The following is a 22284-nucleotide window of genomic DNA, read 5'->3' as shown; positions in this document are numbered from 1 at the left end:
TTTAAATGCTATTTTTTTTTCCAAAATGTATAATAAAATGCATACAATTTGTGTTTATTATAAATTTATAATAACTTTTATTGTATGTGATAAATCGTACAAATCAATGAAATTGATTTTTTTTACTCCAATTTTGGTTCGAAATCAAAAAATTGAATTCGATTTCATTTTAGCTCAAAGTTATGGGGTCTAATCAGTAATCAGTACATTTGAAACATAAGGGGTTAATTTCACAATTAAACAAAATAATGGGGGCTAATCGCCACTTTCGTGTCATACTCATATAGTCCAATGTATACCTAAAAACAGGCTTATTTGATCATCTTTCTTGTTCATGTATATAAGCTAAACATTTTCAGTGTACATTATTTGTTAATTTACCTAAGGTAGTGTTTGTAAACCCAAAATTGATTTCATTTTCAAAATTTCAATTGTAGAAATCAAAATGATTGAATTCAATTTCAAAAGTTCGTTTGGGAAACCCGTAGAATTGAAATTGTAATTAGGCAAGAAGGATATAGGTAAAGGTTATTGATTTTTTTTTATTTGAAAAAATAAATAGTCACGAAAAGTATTTGCGATTGAAAAAAAAATTATAAATAAATATATTGCGATGAAATTTGTATAACAACAAAAAACGTAAATGGTGATGAATTGAAATGACTAATATATGGTAGGAATTTGAGAGTTTCAAATTTTAACTAGGTTGGAATTGAGTCAAATTCCGAATCCAAATTATAAGGGTTCCCAAACGCTTGAAATGTCTCAATTATGGAATTCAATTCCAATTTTAAGTTCCCAAACATACCATGCATGACTTAACTTTACTAGTGTATTACCTCGCTTTTATAAAAACCTTGTCCGAGTAGACCATCCACTCGACTGAGTGGAGCCCCAATCGACCTAGTGAAGGACCAAGTGGGGTTTGGCTGGAGTCTGAAAGTTCTGAAAGTTGGTCACTCGACCGAGTGGAGCCCCCACTCGATCGAGTAAACCGACCACTCGACCGAGTGACCGGTCGAGTCTGTTTTACGCGAGAAGATTGGTTGGTGGAGTTTCACTTTCGAATCTTATCCTGTTAGATTTACTCACCTAAATTCACTCACCAACCAATTCCACCACTCTCTAAATTCCCTAACATCTCTCTAAAACACTCACCAAACTTATCCTCTCAAACCTAGTCTCCACAAGTGAAGGATTCTTGCCATCTTTTCTTCCTTATTCATCTACATTGTTTGTAAGCCGATTAATACTTTATTTCCTTAATCTTATATTCGTAACCTTAATTTATCCTAGTAGATTATCTCTTAATTAGTTAGGTTATGGGAAATTAAGGTGGATAATTGAGGGGTTTAATTAGTATGTTTCTTGTAGTTGATTACAGTAATCAATACTATATATTAATTCCAGAAACCAAGGGACTTCAATGTAATTAAAGAAATCTATACAAATTAGTTATACTATATAGTTTTAAATCGATAGCACCGTGTGATGGACCTGATAAAGGGACCTCAATGTAAATATTATATAGTTTTTGTTAAAAGTATAATATAAAGATGCCTTGATGAAGAATATTTATGGAAATTACATTAAATTAAAATAATTAAATTTAGAAAACACAAAAATATAGTGATTTTCCTTAAAATTAACATACCCCACTTATGGAATTAATTAGTATCATCATAGAATTATACATTTAATTAAATGTAGTAAAAGTAATAATAGCAGCAACGAGAGTAATAAAATAACGGTATTAATGTGGAATTAGTGACAGTTATAATAATGATAGTGGGAGTAGTGAAAGTAACTACGAATGTAGTGAAAGTAACGGTGGTAACAACGAGAAAAAGTATGAACAATTAACTAACCAATCAACTCAAGAAAATATTTTATTTATTTAAATATAGGTCGGATAAAATTAACAGGAATAATGAATTTAACAGAAAAAAATAGAGGAATTAGTAAAAGAAACAATAGTAACCACGGGAGTAGTGAACGTAATGATATTAAGAAAGAATGTCGTGAAAGTAATAATATTAATAGCGGGGTAGTGAACGTGTCTCATAATTTGAAAATAAATTTTACATTTCTTCATAATTATAAAATATGCCGTAGAAAAATATATTTCAAATAGTAAACGTGTGAGTTAGACAACTCCAACATAGTTTATTTCATTGAAAATAAAATTTAACGGTAAATAGAGATAGCCCGGACGAAGCCGGGCACCAAACCTAGTGAATGTAATAATTAAATTGTGTAGGAAGCTTCATTGAGGAGCATTTCTAGTGGTTAGCTTGAGGCCTTGTGAAGATAAGCTTGAGGTAGGGTTTTCCCTACTTAGTTCTAATAATATGGGTTTTTAATTATGCATTTATTGTCATAAATTACATTTGTCTCATGGTAGTTGCATTATAAGATGTTCTTGGTAATTCGGGTTTATGACATAATATGGATTCATGATAATTATGTAAGAACAAGTATGGTTAATTATCACATGATGGTTAGAATGCATTATAATATGTTAAGAAGCAATTACAGGAGGAGATTGAATTAATGAAGAATTGAGCATTGTGATACTTATTGTGTTTGGTGTAATTACATGATTGTCTTTGTCGGAATTGCTTGGGTTGTTTTTTTTTATTGATATTGGAGGATGGTGGAGGATACTTGGTCATGGTTATGGAGACGGAAGGCGGTTGGGAAACCGTCTTCCGCTTGAGTCACCGCTTGGAGCTTCCCATTCCAAAGGGGATGTGCACATTTAGTACTTGAGTTTTGGAGGGACTCAAGTGGTTGAGACACGGTGTCTAACAGGGGACTCGAGTCACTCTTGGGACCGGTACCTGTTAGGAATCTATATCTCATTACTTAACATATTCATATATGTATCATTTTAATTTAGTCATAAAATTAACACTAGATCTTATGCATGCAAACTAAAACAAAAAGATAAGAAAATCAATTTCTCACCAAATAAATTTCGGTCAAATGGGCACCAACAAGATCTCCTTCTTGTTAGTTCTTGAGCTATCCATTTATAAGGATGAACATTCAAAAATCCCAAAGTAGAGATTCTCCTCTTGATTGCACCCAAGACTATCCCTTATCCCCACTAAATAATATTAACTAGATATTAGTTTAGTAGTTTACCTTAAAATTGATTACTAATACTCATATATTACATTAATAATTTTAGTAATCCTTTTGGAACAATTAGAATCAAAAAATCTCAAGTTTTTTAGAAAGATGATGAAGATAGAGAGAAGAATGCATGTGTAGCTTTTTCATGCATGAAGAGAATGAATTAGTAATCAAAAATGAGAACAAAAGTTCTCATTTCTAATGCATGCCACCGGTGGGAAGGAGACAAGGAAAGCATCTTTTCCTTTCTTTTTGTCTTCACAATGTGTAGGTGTGTAAGACAAAGTAGGATAGGTGTAAGGCTACAAAAGCAAGGCCTATGATTATTTATCATAAAATAAATCAATCTTACACCATCACAACTCCCTCCATTCGGTCCATCCTCCATAATATGGACTACCATTTTATTTTGTCAATTTTTCATTTGTCACACAATATGTCTCATGTAATATATTACATGTTATTAATTAATTTAATGCATATTTATCACATAAATATCATTTCATGAATTAATTAAATTACATCCAATAAATTGACTAGTGATAGTTGATCACATAAACAAAATGGGTCATGTAATAATAATTCACAATATCTTGTAATTATAATCAACCATTCATTCTTATCTTTATTGTTTCTCAAACAATAAACAATTTTAGTATTAAAGCATTTTATTACTAAAATAAATCTTATTTAATCCCATTACAATAAGATATCAATATTCTCTCTCACAAATTGAATTGTTCAATTTTAAGGAATTGATTAACTTGTATCGTCATACAATCAATCAGCTTTACGGATAAGGGCATCATCCTTTAGGTGTGACCTTAAGGGATCAACTGACCACCACCGTCCCACGACAGTAACGTCAAACTCTAGCAAGCCAATCGTTACCGATTTATGTTGATCAGTTGACAATATAATGAATCATCCCTTACGTATTCTTTATATGAGATTTAATAATAATATTTAAATCATGTGATCGCACTATTGTTGAGGACACATTTCCCAACAATCTCCCACTTGTCCTCGACAAGTGTGCGTCACCAATTCTCTTGTCCCATTACTATCTCCCACTCAATGCAAGTTGTCTTTCGGGTCGTACTTGCAAGTGATCATATCGAGAGTGGTTTCCTCGATCTGGAGAATAACTGATTGACCGGATTTATCTATCATAGATACCTTCCGAGCGTGGCCACGCATTTCCAGTTCATTACTCCTCGAGTGGCCCTGAGATATTGTTTTAACCCTGACAATGGGGTGGACAATTCCTATCGCACTTATTCCCTTCGACTAGCCACAGCCATCATAACCCAAAATATGCCCATTTGACCCCATTTACGAAGGTCGTAGTAACACAAATCAAAGTTAATCTGAAACTGTGCCATCTTAGGCGAACAGTCTTTAGTCAAAAGAATCGACTCATTAGAATACTATAGTAGCTCTCGCCACGACCAGGCTTTATAAATTTGTCAGAACTCTATAAGCGGTCACTGCCCGACAAAGTGTTCCTAATAGTCTGCCTATGTGATCGACTAGTCATCTCACATGACTCTATGGCCCTTGAACTTGCCATCAATCGCATCACACTCTAGTCACTTCGAGACGTCACCTCATACAAGTGACTATGGGCGAATACAATGTTAATCCGTGTTCACTTTAACGGGGTTCAATGTTGTCTCTACAACCCGTTTGGATGTAACAAAGTATAACAAAAGAGTTTTAAATTAAAACTCGAACGTTAAATGCGATTATCACATATGAATAGTCAATGCCTGATTACTATTTCATGTTCTATAATCTAATTTGATCTTGTACGTAGTTGTTCATTTCAATTCAATTGAAATGACATGACTCATCATGTTTAGCCTTTGAGAAGGCTTTGGTTAGTAGGTTTTATCAATTTCTTGTACCTTACTCAACCTTACTACATACTCATTTTCCTTTGTAATGTATACATTTGCATTACAAAACTTTCTGAGTACGTGTCGAGATCTAATCAAGACATAGGCCCTCTAGCCTAAGAATAGCTCCCACTGTTTTCACAGTGTGCGGGACTCATCCTTCTTGCACATCTCATGATTGCAAGTGTACTCAATTTCCGTTGTAAACATTTCTCATTGTTCTTTATTGCCTAGAACGATTCTAGAAAATCTATTTCTTAAATATCATAACCACAATGGTATCTTAACCATCCTAATGTGTTTTGATTATGGTTTTGTCGGAAACCATGCGCAATCTCAATTGTCAATTGTCACTTGTGTAACACCCTTACACAAAATTCCATCATAAACACTTTGCTTTACTTCCTTAATGCTTCTGCAAGCACTTAAGGGTAATCTTTATGGCTTAATTGGTAAAGATTACTTAAATTCGATTTTGAAAACAACTCATCATACTCAAAGTATATGAAGTGTTATACATCATTACTCATTTAATTGATCCGGCAGCGGAAGCAAATGAAATCAATCAAATATGTTCAATTTAATTGAACTAGTCATGAATCTTATCAAGATAAGACTTCTTATTGATGCTAATATCATGTGGATTTATCTTCATAAAACCGAATATTCAGGATGTATTATAATACTCCAAAAGTCTTAAATCATTCGCAATGATCAATATGTCATCCACATATAAGACTAATAAAAAATTTCCGTAACTCCCACTAAACTCCATGTATAAACACAACTTCTCGACTTATCAAGAAAAGTTTTATAACATGATCAAAACATTGATTCTAACTCATTGATGTCCTACTTAAGACCATCTCTTAAGTTGCACATTATCTTAGGATTGCAAGAATCTATAAAACTCATGACATGTATTGAATACATTCCTTTTTTGAAGAAGTAGGTTTTAGATTCACATGCTGTATGCGTATCCTCACAATGAAACACAATCCCTAAGAAGATCCAAATAGACTTAAGCATTTCAATTTGTGCAAAACCCTTTGCAACCAATCTTGCTTTGAAATCTCTCTTTATTAGTGCAAAACCCTTTGTCACTAATCAAGCCCTTTTGTTTCGGATTTTCATGGCTCTAAGCCTTGTATTGAGTTGTGACTTAAACACTCTTATGTAAGTCATATGTTCATTACTTTCTAGAAGTAATCAACTTGAATCAAACAATTTCTTTTGTAAGTTATAAGCTCTTTACTTTCTTAAAAGTAGCATGAATTCATCATTTTTAACAAGTGATGAATTTAACCTCCTTGGTTTTGAAGAAACAATGTCTTACACAAAATGTCTAATGTAGGCAAGAAAGACCAGTTTCTTGCGACATAACATTCTCTGTGGCATTCTTTGTGGCTCTTGAATAATTTCTCCCACTCTGTCTTCTAGAAATAAACTTGTATTTTAGAAAGACAGCTTCACGAGCCGCAAACCCGTCGTACTCATGATAATTGAAAAGGGAAAAATGAGCATTTGTTTCTTGTGAAAACTTACAAACATGGTACCCTTACCATTTCATATCTCATATGATTCGATTTAGTGGAAAAATAATTTAGACAAAAAATGATAAAATCCCCAAAAGGATCAAGTAACTCAAAGTAACTTGATTGAAGTTCAAACCATATCGAATAGCGTTTGAATTCTTATTCAATCACACATTATTCCATAATGCGTGCTAAGAGAGATTAACTTGTGATACTATATCACATTTCCTTTGGCTTATATCAAAGTCTTCACTTTGATAATCCCATCACGACTAAATCGTGATTCCTTGAACTCTTTAAACTTCTTCAAAGATTTTTCTATTACCTTATTAAGTGAACACATTAGCGTCAACTTAAATCGTTTGTAAAAGAAAATGATCAACCTATTTTGGATCGATGATTTACAACCTCGATCTCCTTTTCAACCAAAAGGCACGAGACATCTTGCTTTGAATACAAGATACACATATACCATTAACAATCTAATGGTTTCAAGAGTACTCGATAACTCTTTGCGTTCATCATTCCAAAATTTAAGGTTTAATCTTGGGTTACCAATTTGAATCTTACATCATCTACATGATATATCATTCTAGTTTGGTTTAGAATATAATCACTTTGATAATGGGCTAGCCATACATCAAATCGTGGTGTATAGGGTCACAAAAGTGAAAACCTCTTTTGTATCTTAACAAGTTTATATTCTTATTTAGAGTTTATGTACTTAATAGTCATAATTAAGTACAACTTTAAATCCAAAAACTAGATTGAGTACACAATTACTCTATCTCTCGATATTATTGTTGCTAGTCGTCATATTCTAATCATCTTATGTGTCGAATACAATGATGAAAACCTCCACGGTTTCTAATATTGTGAAGTGGTACTAGCAAAATTTATGTTTAATCAAATAAACATTTAGAGAAGAAGGTCCCATTAGATGTCCCACAACTAACTTGTTGATTCTTCAATTATTTGGGGTAGTTTCCTTTCTTGTGTCCAACATTTAAGACAATGGAAACTTTATTGGTCGGGATTGATAGGTTTAGTATCGTCATTTCTCAATAACTTTACTTTTAACATTACCTTGTATCAATTCCATTATTATCTTTACTTCTTGAACCTCGTCCTCATCTTAACGGTTTAAGAGAATGCTCCCACTCATTTCAATGAGTCTTTGCTTTGAGAAGCAAAATTGAATTCATGAAGATTACTCTTCATTTGTTCGTTTTAGTTTTAAAAACTTTCATTGAAGTGGTTGCGTTATTTTGGTCAATTTTGATTTCCAACAAATCTAGTTACCAAAATTAGAAACAATTCATTGTAAGTAGATGTGTTAGTCAAGAATCAAAAACCTGTTTGATAATGAATAACTTTAATCTATAATCTTTACAAGAGATCCTTAGCAATGGTTCATTTGAGGTTTTTAGAAGAAAATTCAAATTTTGTCTTTAGTTACGATGTTTTAGTGGAGATTTGAATCAAAATCGAAATGATATCGTATATGAATTGTGGTAAAGAAATAGAACAATATGATAACGGAATAGTGGAAAACTTAACATTTATCGTTTTATTAATACTTGTAAGCAACAAGTAAAGCATTTACATAGTGACCTCTACCCAACTATGATAAATGATTCCAAGTCCCAAATTCATATCGACTTAGGAACGGTGGGGCCGATTCATCCTTTATCAATATAACTCGGTGGATTAACGTTTAATCGATTCTACTTTTAGAACTCTTGGTCGATAATATTACATTAACATTTATCTTTAGCCCAAAACACATTCAACAAGGGGACGGTGTGGCCGATAAAACCCTTATCGAAAAACTTTTGTTGAGTTCAATCCAAATTTCGAATAAATGTGTCCATGATCCAAACCCACATTAACTTGGGCACGGTGTGTCCGATTCATCCCTTATCAACATGAATTCGGTGGATAGACATTTATCACCCACTTCCCCTGCGTAACAAGGTTTGTACCCCGGTGTGTCCGAGTGCACTCCCTCACGAAATAGGTTTTCATGGTTTCTACTATTTGGTAAGGCTATGTCTCAATTGATTGTTTTAGCGAGAGGTCATGTCAATTTATTATCTATCACATTATAAGTGAACTAAAGCGGTGAACTACGATAATTGTAATTGACACGGTCGATGAACTCGATTAGATAAAGATGCATGTTTTAGTTATGGCGATTTAGCGATGCATGCGACATATAAATAAAATGCAGAGCATAAAAATAAATCCTAGTATGGCCTTCCTAAAATAGAAAACTATTTAACTATTACATATTCGGAAACCAACTCCATTGGTCCTTTGAACTTCGGTTGTGGCACGTGTCTCGAGGTAACACCGTCTTTATGTATCACCATCTTGAAGAAATCCGTCTTTGGGAACTCCGAAATGAATAAAATTACATAATAAATTACATAATTTCCTATTATACATTTGTAACTATAATAAAATAAATCTATTAAATTACAAAACGGTGATACGAGATCACAATAAATTACAACCGAATCGATATTCCCATACATTTCGGGTAATACCAATTAAAACTAATGTCATACTAAGTAAAAATTACATAATTCAAAATTACATAAATAAAATTATGACAATCATAAAGAAAATGCAGCATTATAATATGTATGAACATGCCCAATTTTATGCTAAATCGCCTTTAAGGAGCCAATATCGTATATTACACGGTTTTTACAGATTTGCGTGATTCAACGTTTTATAATCACAAAAATTACATAAATTCATATTTATGCACAAGTTAATTACCCTAACTTATTAGGACTCAAAATTAGTCTCCACTAACTATTTGACCATAATTAACTCATATTTCTTAATATTGTTCATAAAAGGACTCAAAATTACAATAAATGCTATAAACTTCAAATAAATCACAAAAATTTCAAATAAATTCAAAATTTGAAATTTAAACTCATGAACATTCTGGAAAAATACCATGACACTCATAATGTTCAAAAACTTAGGTTAAAAATTTCGAAAGTTATCGGGAAAAACAATGTTGCGGTTTATGGGATTTATCAATAAAAATCATAAAAACATGAGAAAAATTATATTCATCAACTTTTCAATTTTAGATCTGAAAAAGATAATAAAATGCAATATGTGACGTTTTTCCTTAGTCATGAAGTATGTTTTAGCAATTTTTCACTAATTAAGTCACTATTTATGCTATTTTTCATCAAAAATCCATAAATCATGCATGAAGACTTCATTATAGCCTATTATTTTACACACATCTTGTAAAATTGCATGTGACAACATACTAAATCTCTATGACTAGATTCGAAATATTTCTCATATTAACCTATTTTTCATCTAAATCCGATTTTTATCATGAAAAATCCATTTTTCGAGCATAAAAACTCATAAAATTATGAAAATTTCCAGACCATCTAAAAATAATATATGTGAAAACAGATCCAAAAACCACTGGAAAATGCGAAGTTTAGCTAATTTTCGTCCAAAAATGACATTTTTATCATAAAAATCACATTTTAATGCCAATATTATATAAAATGAACAATAAAATCCATAAATTAACCAAAATATCCTAAATAAATTTTAGGATCAGAAACTTTAACATGCATAAATTATTTTCGTGATATATCATAATATCACAAATTTACAAGTTTTGTTTGTTAATCATATAATTCGGAAAAACAATAACTGATTTACATGCAAACAACCTTGTGCTCATGATACCGCTTGTTAGAAATCTATATCTCATTACTTAACATATTCATATATGTATCATTTTAATTTAGTCATAAAATTAAAACTAGATCTTATGCATGCAAACTAAAACAAAAAGATAAGAAAATCAATTTCTCGCCAAATAAATTTCGGTCAAATGGGCACCAACAAGATCTCCTTCTTGTTAGTTCTTGAGCTATCCATTTATAAGGATGAACATTCAAAAATCCCAAAGTAGAGATTCTCCTCTTGATTGCACCCAAGACTATCCCTTATCCCCACTAAATAATATTAACTAGATATTAGTTTAGTAGTTTACCTTAAAATTGATTACTAACACTCATATATTACATTAATAATTTTAGTAATCCTTTTGGAACAATTAGAATAAAAAAATCTCAAGTTTTTGAGAAAAATGATGAAGATAGAGAGAAGAATGCATGTGTAGCTTTTTCATGCATGAAGAGAATGAATTAGTAATCAAAAATGAGAACAAAAGTTCTCATTTCTAATGCATGCCACCGGTGGGAAGGAGACAAGGAAAGCATCTTTTCCTTTCTTTTTGTCTTCACAATGTGTAGGTGTGTAAGACAAAGTAGGATAGGTGTAAGGCTACAAAAGCAAGGCCTATGATTATTTATCATAAAATAAATCAATCTTACACCATCACAACTCCCTCCATTCGGTCCATCCTCCATAATATGGACTACCATTTTATTTTGTCAATTTGTCATTTGTCACACAATATGTCTCATGTAATATATTACATGTTATTAATTAATTTAATGCATATTTATCACATAAATATCATTTCATGAATTAATTAAATTACATCCAATAAATTGACTAGTGATAGTTGATCACATAAACAAAATGGGTAATGTAATTATAATTCACAATATCTTGTAATTATAATCAACCATTCATTCTTATCTTTATTGTTTCTCAAACAATAAACAATTTTAGTAATAAAGCATTTTATTACTAAAATAAATCTTATTTAATCCCATTACAATAAGATATCAATATTCTCTCTCACAAATTGAATTGTTCAATTTTAAGGAATTGATTAACTTGTATCGTCATACAATCAATCAGCTTTACGGATAAGGGCATCATCCTTTAGGTGTGACCTTAAGGGATCAACTGACCACCACCGTCCCACGACAGTAACGTCAAACTCTAGCAAGCCAATCGTTACCGATTTATGTTGATCAGTTGACAATATAATGAATCATCCCTTACGTATTCTTTATATGAGATTTAATAATAATATTTAAATCATGTGATCGCACTATTGTTGAAGACACATTTCCCAACAGTACCATGGGCGTGTTACGAGTACCTAGTGCTGGTATGTGGTTTCATGGGCGTGTCCCCGCCACTGGTTATGAGGAGGTTAGTACTTGGAGATTGGTTACCATGCATTTTATATACTTGTTGGATTTGTGGTTGGTCGTCTTAACATCTATCATAGGAGCATGTAGTCTTTATCATTTGCATTTATTGAGCATTTGTATTATTAAGCTAACACTTGGGTTTTTAAATATCTATGATGGACCATATGGTGATTTCCGCCCATATGGGGAGCAGCGATTGACAAGTTAGTTTGATCTGATGCGAGGGCTTGGGAGCGGTCTTCATTAGTTGTCGTCACTTATGCTTATTTACCTTTTGACTATATAAACTCCATTTTCATTTTAATTTGGTTGTATTAAATGGGATGGCTTTTGCATCCCTTAACATGTGACTATTTATCTAACTACAACTTACCTATTTAAGTTTACCGTTTTAAATACTTCTTTACTCGTTTGTTCGCACTACAAAACTTGGGAAACCAAGTCTTGTGATGCCTCCATGTGTTGGGAATGACTTAAGGAAGGGTCTCGGCTTGTGGGGGTGTTACGGCTAGAATATAATGTATATACTTATTTTAAACCCGTGCAAAATATTGCATGAGTTTACTCATTTTGTATTTTATGTGCAAAACGTAAATAAATGAGTAAAAGTTGAAAAAGATGCAAAAAAACAAAAAAACAAAATTAATACTCACTATAGTCCTTAGGAAATGCTTCCCTTTTTTCGCTCTTTCATATGTTTTAACATATGAATAGCTATACAAATTTTGTAGAAATTGTAAAGTTGTAGAATAGGGAAATAAAATAAAATTTCCTCAATTTAAGCAACCCACGATTGAAAAGGAAACAAAAACAATTTAACTTCCTAATTTTAAGGGACCAATGAGAACTCTTTAAAAGATAGGAGATTTCCATAATTTTTTTTTTTTTATAGCTGTAAATAAAGTTTTCACAGTTTCATGGCTTGCTTTGCTAAACTATGCGCACAGCCATTTAGATGTCTCGGAATAAAGTTAAAACATAAACAATGAAAGAAACTAAAAGAACCCCGAATGTCCTCCAATAAGCTCGCGATCCTGTGGTTGTCCTCGTCAACCCCCGCTATTTGATTGATAAGTTGCAAACAATCCGATGAAATGTCCAGATGGAGAAGCCGCCACTCTTGTGCCCACTCCACAATATCTCGAACTCCCAAAGCTTCAGCCTGCAAAGGCGATTCAGCTCTGGTGCGCACCTGCCTCCGACCCAGTTCTTGCCTCGTACAATCATAAGCAATCCAGCCGAAAGCCGACTCAAAATCCCGGTTCTAGCTAGCATCCACTTTCACACGTATCACAGCACACCCGGTCGGCTTACCTAAAATACACATAGTATGACCATTGCGAATAGCCATAAACTCCTTCTGGGACGACCCTTCCTCCTCAATTCTCATGTCAACCTGAGACTGTCTTGAAGCAAGAGACTTACACAATATTTGCACTCTCTCCCAGGCAAAATTATTAATCATGTTCGTGATCACTTGCGAGTTAATAACCTGATCCTGGAATTTGGTCTTGTTTCGCATGGTCCATAGACACCACAAGAATAGCCACAAAATGGATTACCTGGCAAGTCCCCTCCTCTCTTTTCTCAAATAGTGGATCCAGTCACATATCCAATCAGAAATAGGAATGCCCCCTGCACCCTCAACCCGAATGCCTAAGACCAAGCCTGCCCAGATTCTACTTGAAAAGCCACAGTCCCGAAAAAGGTGTTCAGGAGTTTCTATGCTTCTTTGATCCCCTCCACACAAGCCACATAGAAAATCCACATCTATATTCCGCTTAGAGAACTCGTGTCCGGTCGGTAAAAGGTTGGTAATAATCCTCCAGATAAGAATCTTCCACATCTGCGGAACTGGTAATTTCCAAAGCACTTTCCGACAGAAAAGCCGACCTCGATCATTAAGTCTACTGTTGTCCTTTACAGTTCTTGCTTTGACCATGTACTCTTCAAAAATTAGGCCATATCCACTCTTCACCGTATAAGTTCCCGACGTCGTGCGTGGCCAATAAACCTTATCACGCATTCTTACTTCACATCGCGGTATAGCAAGAATCCGTGTTGCCCACTCGTCCGTGAACAAACCTTTTATGAAGACTTCATTCCAGCTACCATCAGGTTGGAAGAGATTTCTTACCTGTAAATTAACCAGATGACCATGACTTTGATTCAGCCATTCGTTCTTAGGCTCCGGCCGTTCTCCCCCCACCCATCTTGCCGTCCAGACATTTATCTTCGAACCAATACCAGGCTTCCAGCCAATATTCTCCATAACTATAGTTAGCCCATACAAAATGCTACGTACGCGCCATGAACATCCGGAACCTTTGATAGGAGTCATACCATGTTGGAACACTTGTGTGCCAAAAAGCTTTTGCCTGAAGATCCTACAAAAAAGAGATGACTCTCCAGAACGATTATCCATCCATGTTTGGCCAACAATGCTTGATTAAGGCATTTAATATTTCTAATGCCTAACCCACCCGCACTCTTCGGCAAAGTTAGGAAGTTTTTGCTACACCAGTGGATATTATTCCCCATCTTACATCCCGCCAACCAAAATTGTGCCAAAATAAAGTTAAATCTTTTTTTCCACACTTACCGGAACTTTGAAGACCGATAGAAAGTAATTCGAGAGATTGGATAGAACCGATGAAATCAGAGTAAGTCGTCCTGCTGGTGATAGAAAAATCCCATTCCACGAAAAAATACGTCTGGTGACATGATCAATAAGGGCATTAAAAATACCTTGCTTTGACTCTTTAAATTCCGCCGAGATCCCAAGATATTTCCCAATTCCATTATTCTTCTTGATATTAAAAGCTTTCATAATCCTCTGTGCCTTAATCAGAATAGTATTCGGGCTAAAAAGGATCCCTAATTTATCCACATTTAACCTTTGGCCCGAAGCTTCACAATAATCACTGATAATTTGCACCAACTGATTCACAGTATCCTCTTTATCCTTAAAAAAGAAAACTGAATCGTCCGCAAAAAATAGGTGTGTAATTGGCCGAACCTCCCTAACTAGTTGAATTCCATGAATCAACCGTAACTCATGAGCGTGCGCAACATTCCGGGAAAGGACTTCCATACACAGAATAAACAGATAGGGGGATAGGGGATCACCTTGTCGTAATCCACATCTAGGCCTGAATTGTGGGAGAGGTACTCCATTCACCAGAATTTTATAACTCACCAACGTAACACAGCTCATCATAAGCGTTATCAAATGTTGAGGAAAGCCATATCTTACCAGGACCGCTTCCAAGAAATCCCATCTAACTCTGTCATACGCCTTACTCATATCTGCCTTGAAAGCACACAACTCTTGCCTCTCATGCCTGTGCATCGAAATTTTATTAATGGCCTCATGAGCCACCAGAATATTGTCGCTAATGCTCCTCCCCGGGAGAAAAGCATTCTGTGTTTCACTGACCAGCGAACTCATCACCTTTGCCAAGCGATTTGCTATACATTTTATCACAAGCCTCATCATCACGTTACAGAGGCTAATAGGGTGGTAGTCCGAAACCCCTTCCGGGCTTTCTTTCTTTGAAATAAGCGCAATAAAAGTCCTATTAAGCTCTCGTAGCACCCTACCGGAATTAAGAATAGATAAAATAGCCTTTGTAAATTCGCCTTTGACCATAGACCAACACCTTTGATAGAAGATTGCGGGAATACCATCAGGTCCCGGGGCTTTGAAGGATCCCATTTGGAATACCGTTGTGCGGACCTCCTTAGCTGAGAAAGGCCTATTTAGACGATCCACCTCATCCTGTGAGAAAGAATGATCAAGATGCGTGAGCGTATTCTCAAAAACGGAACGATCTCTCCACTCCACGTTATCGGTCGAGGATAGATATAGATCCATAAAAGTTTTCTGAAATTCTTCTCGAACATGACCCACATCATAACGCCAATTTCCATCCGAGCCTTTAAGCCCGTGAATATGATTTCTCCCCACCCGACCTTTAACCCAATTAAAGAAATATTTCGTGCAAGTATCCCCATCTACCATCCACTTAATCTTAGCCCTCTTCTTCCAGAAAGCCGCCGCCGCCCTTGAAAACTCTGTTACTTCCTCATTTACTTTTGTGTACTCCTCATCTCCACTCCCCGTGATGGCCAACGTCATGCCATGTTCCAATCTTTGATCAAATTCTTCCCATTTCATTCTCCATTCAGCTCGTTTATCTAAGGTCCATCGCTTAACGCTCGTCCGGATTCTAGATAATTTCCTATTCACTTGATACGCCGGAGATTCCTTGTCTACCCTCTTCCAATCAACCCGAATTCTCTCCACGCACTCCTCATGATCCAACACCCAAGCATCAAGCTTATATGGTCTATTTCCAGCTGTGTCTACAAGATTCAAATCAACTTCAATGGGTGCATGGTCCGAAATTTTGATAGGGTAATGTTTGATTCCAGTATTTAGGAAAACAGTGAACCAATCCTTCGATCCAAATGCTTTATCAATTTGTTCATAAACCCTCTTCTTCCCCTTGCGATTATTACCCCACGTAAAACGTGGTCCCTTAAATGGGATGTCCAAGAGTTCATTACAGATTTTCCATAAATTAAACTCATCCGCCCCTCCAATCGGCCTTTAGCTCAAGCATAGTTTGTCACATCGATACTCCACCTGATTAAAATCCCCCACCATAAGAAAAGGAGCCTTGCAGGACCCAATCCATTCCTCAACCTCTTGTAACACGGATGCACGCAAGCTTACACTCGGCGCGCCATAAAAAAGCACAAGATACCATACTAATCCATTATATTTTTTGACCAAAAGGATGATAAAATGATTACATGCCTTAACCAACGACATACGAGACTCCTTCCGCCACCCCACTAGTCCACCCGATGCCACCACGGCATCAACCCCAAAACACTTGTCAAAACCTAACGTCCTAAACATAGGGAAAATCCGACTAGCATTACATTTAGTCTCGATTAAAAACAGAAAATCGTAAAACTTACTACCTACCAACGCTCTTATTTTTGGAATCGTAGGGGCGAGCTTGTTATTGAGACCCCTACAATTGCAAACTAGACCCATCATGGTGAAAGAGGAGGTTGTGAAGGCCCAACCTCCGCAAAGCCACCTAGATCAGGATCAACCCCCCCCTCCCCCATTCACATACGGAAAAGACGAGTCACTTGACTCCACCATCACCACGTCCTCCACATGTACTCTAAAACCCCAAGTGGGTTGCTGCCCAGCCTGCTCTTCCTTATCACTCTCTGATACCCAGCATCTTCTTTTTGCCATTTGACGTAGATATTCCTTAGCCTCCTCCACAGACTGTTTAGCAAAGTTAGGAACAATATAGTCACCAGCATTAGTGCAACATTTACGTTTCCTTGCCCCTCTGATTTCCTCTTTGCAGTCCTCCCTCAAATCAGAAGAATGATAGACATCAATTAGCCCCAAGCAGCTATCAGAGGAATAACCAACAGGCAACGCATCAAACAACTTTGATTTGGCCCCTACCTCAGGTACATCAAACAGCTTCACCCCATAATCTCTTGCTGGTTTCTTTCCCTTATCCCCGTTTCAGCCCTAACAGTATTAACATGTATTAACTTCTCCCATGGAACCAGGTTAGAGGAACCTTCATCCAATTCCTTCCCCTTTTTGACAATAGCAGTGGAAATGAATGAAGGTGGTGCCTGGATGTTCTGCATATCATGCCCAATTGACTCATGAGAGATGGTATTATGGAGTCCCACCTCAAAAACACCACCCAAAGCTAGCTGCAACTCTGTGTTAATCTCTGTAGTATCATAAGAGGAGATAACAATGACCTCCTCCCCTTCCCTGTCATCAGAGAAAAATTCTGATGCAAGAGATTCTGATGCAAGAGCTTCTCCAGACATTGATGGATCAACATTGGGGGTGTCCTCAGACTCATTGTTGACTCCGGAATCCTCATTGTTGCCATTACCCAAGCCATTGGACCCATTAGCTCATTCATCCATTGTAACCATCATAATCCCATCATTCTCTTCCCCATTGCCAACTACCTGTCCTGACCTCTAGCCCACCTGTCTGGTGGTCCCATCAGCATAGTGATACACAGTAGGCCATCCCTCCACAGGTGGGTCAAAAGTTTGATTATACCCTCTGTGTTCATCCACCATATGTGCCCAGCCCAGATCATCTTCAATTTTGTTCAGAATGGCCGCTTGATTTCTCTGATCACGGTCCAAAGCACCAATAAGACTGTTCTGATTTGTATATAGAACATATGGGTCCTCAGCATGAATCTGATCAAACACACCTTGCTGCAAAATATTCAACTCTCCCTGGACCTCCAACTCTTCCCTGCACTATGATAAACTTCATTATTGGCATCTCCCTCCTCTAACCAACCTCCTGCCCCAGGTGGTAAGTGATTATCAGTGTCCATCTCAACATCCTAAATATGGTTAGTCTGAACTTGTCCCTGGATTCCCTCCCCCTCCACATCCTGTGCCTCAGCCATAGCCACATCACCCTGCCCTCTAACCCCATTACCCTCACCTGACATTTGATTGCCATGGACATTGTTGATAGGATTTATAGCCCCATTAACCCCAACCCTATTACTAGTATGCCCCATACCCGTGCCATGATCTCCCACACCATTACCAGCATGAAACACAACTGGTCCTGAAAAAGGTAGAGCTGTGACTGCAAAAGCCATCTCCGGTAATACTCTCCCTCCAGGTGTTATGCCTAGGTCAAAGTCCACTGCCCTCTCAGGAGACTCCCACCTCCTTCTTCTCCTATTAGGACCCCTAGCATTCCCCAGCCTAACTCTGGAAGACAAATACTTAGTAGTGGAGGGAGTAGCACGTAGGTCTAAATTGAACATTGTATGAGTACTGTTAGTTTGAAAAACAGGAAAACCATTTTCCACAGACCTATCAAGTATACCATTAATCCCAGAAACCACAGTCATAATAGTTTCCCTACACTGTGCCCCTTTGTGACCAATTTTGCCACACTTAATACATTATTTGAAAACTTCCTCATAGCGAAATTGAATCCATAAAAGATAACCCCCCTCCATGGCCAAGAAAAAGCCGGACATTAAAGGTTCATTTAATTGAATGTGTACCTTCCACCTTAAGTAGTCATTGTCTGGAACGAACTGAAAAGGTTCCACATGATAGTTATGACTCAGTAACTTACCAGCAATGTGGGCTACTTGCATATTCAAGTATTCAAAAGGAAGCCCACAAACTCTTACCCAGACCTCCGCATACGGAAATCTGACTATACGCGACACAGTGTCAGGAAACCACTTCGAAAAAACCATAACAGCTCCATCAATGGTTGTTGTTGCCCTCTACAACAAACCCTTCATATCCTCTGCTTCAGTACAGTGAAACACATAGACCTCACCCATTCGAAAAGCAGTGACAGTCCCCTTAGTGGTCCACTTCTTCCTGATTACATCATTGATCAACTCCGCCTTAAATAACCGATAGTCAACTAAGAAACCCAATACACAACAGCTCTAGAAATCTCTAGACTGCCCCAGTTCAGTAGGGTTAATATTGATCACCCCACCAGACCTAGGATACCTCCAAATATTCGCGTGTAAAGGATTTATTGGGTTGAAATGAGCTGATGGATGAAGCTGGTGATAACCCTGGTGATCATACATATTGTGATGCACATCATAACCAGGCTCATTTTTCCCATGAGCATTACCCCCAAATTGATTCTCAGCCTCCATCCTCTTAGGTAGAAATTTGTTTGAGTAACAAAACTTAGTAGTATTACTGGTAAAAGTGTCTTGATTCTGAAATTTGTGACGAGTTTTCTTTTTTGGATTGATAAGATTGATAAAATGTGAAGATGAGTATGAAACTCCAACAACCATACTCGTGGTTTAAATAGTGCACTGAAGCACTCTGAAAAGACGCAAAAGCGCTGGAAGCCTCACCGTTGTTTCAGACAGCAGCTCACTAATCGCCAATCAACGAAGGAATAAAACCTCGAGCTGTCCAAATTTATGAGACTACCAATTAAGACAAGCTCAAATTAATGATGGAATGGAATATGGAAGGATTTGGAGATAAAAACAGCTGAACTGAATTCTGACACGAAATTAGGGTTACGAGCCCCAATTAATGCCCCAAAATCTAAATGACTACTACCTTTAATAGGGTAGCTGAGAAAAAAGAAAAGCAAAGGGAATATTAGGGGTTATAAAACACCCAATTAGCAGCATATGCAAATTGGGGGAAAGAAAAAGAGGATTTTAGACGAGAAATAGGAGATGATGATAGCTATAGTAGGTGTACTTGAAAGCTCTCCAGGGAGAGTTACAGCTCTCTAGAACTTTAGAGGAAAAAGTTGACGACCATACGATTTCCATAAATGTTGATTTATCTATCATTGTATTCCTTAATTGTAACCTTATATTAGGTAGGATATTATTGTAGACATAAAAATGTGTTACATTTTTAAAATGGAGTCAAGGGTAAATATTGACTTATGTGAAAGTTTATCGTTTGAGAAATGGGACGGTGGATTTTAACCCGAATAAATATGTCTCTACTTAGTCCATTTTGGCAAGAAATAAAGGTGGCCTTTTAAAATGGATTGAGCTATATTTCTAATACGAAGTATGGGGCGTAAATGACGTGTCCAAGAGTAACGGTGCTAAATCCAAATTGGACATTTGAAACCATGCTTTAGCAGCCCACAAAACAGAGGTTGACAAGCCCAAAAAAATAAAAATCCTACTTATTAAAGGAACAGCCACAGAGCCTACGTGTCTCTCTGTGGTTGAAAGTCAACAAGTCAAAGCTAAAATTTTCTTTCCTCAAATTTAGGCACACGTTCTATATGAAGAATTAATTGCACATTTACACAGCATTGTTCATTACTATACACTTCAACAATTCCAAAATAATTATAAATAAATAAATCTCAAATAATTATATTTTGTTACTATTAGATATAATCTTATAATAAATCTATATAAATATACAATCTTATAATAAATCTATTATTTACATGAGTTAAAATTTAAAAATTACATGACTAAAATAATCATACAGGTTCATATTATACTCTGCAAAAATAAGAAAAACTTTATATATATATATATATATATATTATATAAAGAAAAATAATCAAATGTTTAAATAAAAAAAATTACATTTTAATAGTGAAACACTAATTTAGTGATCAATTTCTGCCAAACACTATAAATCATTTTCAAAAATTACAATATCACTAATTAATAGAAATGAAATAATAAACATTACAAAATTCATTAGTATACAAATATATTATTGTAAAAAAAAAAAAATAGCTTAAACGTTAAAAATCGAAAGATGTAAATTAAGAGAAAAAAAAAATTCAAATCAGAATAATGTCTTTTAAAAATTACAGAAAAAAATAATAATTAAGAAGTATATACATCTCACTCTTTGATGCTTATCAACTAGATCAATAATCTTCAATCTCAAACAACGAATAATTTTTTTAAAAAAATAAAAAAAAATTGACACTTGAGAATTTGATTTCATTAGTTGAACTTGGTGAAGATGGGGTGAGGAAGGTGATGAAGGAGAAGCAAGAGAAAGGATGAATAGAGTGAAAATAAGTAGGGTTTGAAGAAAAGGTTTTGTATTTTGCGAGGGTCAAATGTGAATAATAGAAAGGTGAGGCGTGAGAAAAATAGGGTAAAAAAGTGAGAAAAGTTAGGTAATAGGGTGAACAGGGCTTTAATAAGTTTGCTATGGGTAAATTATAAATTAAATGAATGGATTCTTATCTTAACCATGAGAAGACTATTTGGATTATATAAATTTGATCCAAAATATGAGTGTTTACCATGCCATATGAATCTAATCTGTTAAAATTTGACAATAAGGCTTTTTAAAGATTGGTATATTCGTTTTAAGATTAACACGGGTCAAATAATTTACCACTTGCATAAATAAGACAAGTCTTCTGCTAATATCTAAGCATTTAAATGAGATTTTGTGAAAATTTAATACCACCCGTAAATCTAACTCGATCCGACAAGTTTTTTTTTTTTTTTTTTTTTAAAAAATTATAGCGGTCTCTAACTAAATTATTGAAAGACCATTTTGTTATTGAGATTACGATTCATAAAATTTTACATGTCACTGAGTCAACCCAAATCGAAATGACTTAATAATTTAAGATCTGACACATCCCAATCCGCTCGATCAAATTAGATATCTCAAACGTGTAGGGTAGAACATGTCATATAAGTTGGGTCAGAGTATAATTGATTTTGTAATTGTGTTGGTTTTTCTAAAAGCACTAAGACTAACAATTTTTTAGTTATTATTTCAAATATAGTATAAAAATATTCATATTTTATTAATATTTGTGTCTTAAATGTTTCATACTCACATTTAACATAATTACTTTGACCCATCGAGTTGGGTCGATTTTAATCCAAGCATAATGGGTTATTTCAAGTTTGGGTCAAATAGGTCACGGGTCAAGATTTTCGAGTTTTAACTATGAGAAAAGGTTCTGCGTTAGTTTGGGTTCACGGGTGCATGACATATTTT

General features: G+C 35.3%; 1 protein-coding gene across 1 annotated transcript; it reads right to left on the bottom strand.

The window, feature by feature from the left end:
- Positions 1-13270: 13270 nt before the first annotated feature.
- Positions 13271-14137, bottom strand: LOC141632136 (uncharacterized). Its single transcript, XM_074444712.1, has one exon. It carries the CDS (start codon positions 14135-14137, stop codon positions 13271-13273), a length of 867 nt encoding a protein of 288 aa, XP_074300813.1.
- Between the last annotated feature and the right edge of the window lie 8147 nt (positions 14138-22284).

This window comes from Silene latifolia, chromosome Y, assembly GCF_048544455.1.
Source record: "Silene latifolia isolate original U9 population chromosome Y, ASM4854445v1, whole genome shotgun sequence".
Classification (NCBI taxonomy): Eukaryota; Viridiplantae; Streptophyta; class Magnoliopsida; order Caryophyllales; family Caryophyllaceae; genus Silene; species Silene latifolia.
This window is presented reverse-complemented; position numbering and strand designations above follow the sequence as displayed.

Excerpts from the sequence above, each read along its gene's own strand:
- LOC141632136 (XM_074444712.1), bottom strand. The coding sequence starts at position 14,137 with ATGGATAATCGTTCTGGAGAGTCATCTCTTTTTTGTAGGATCTTCAGG.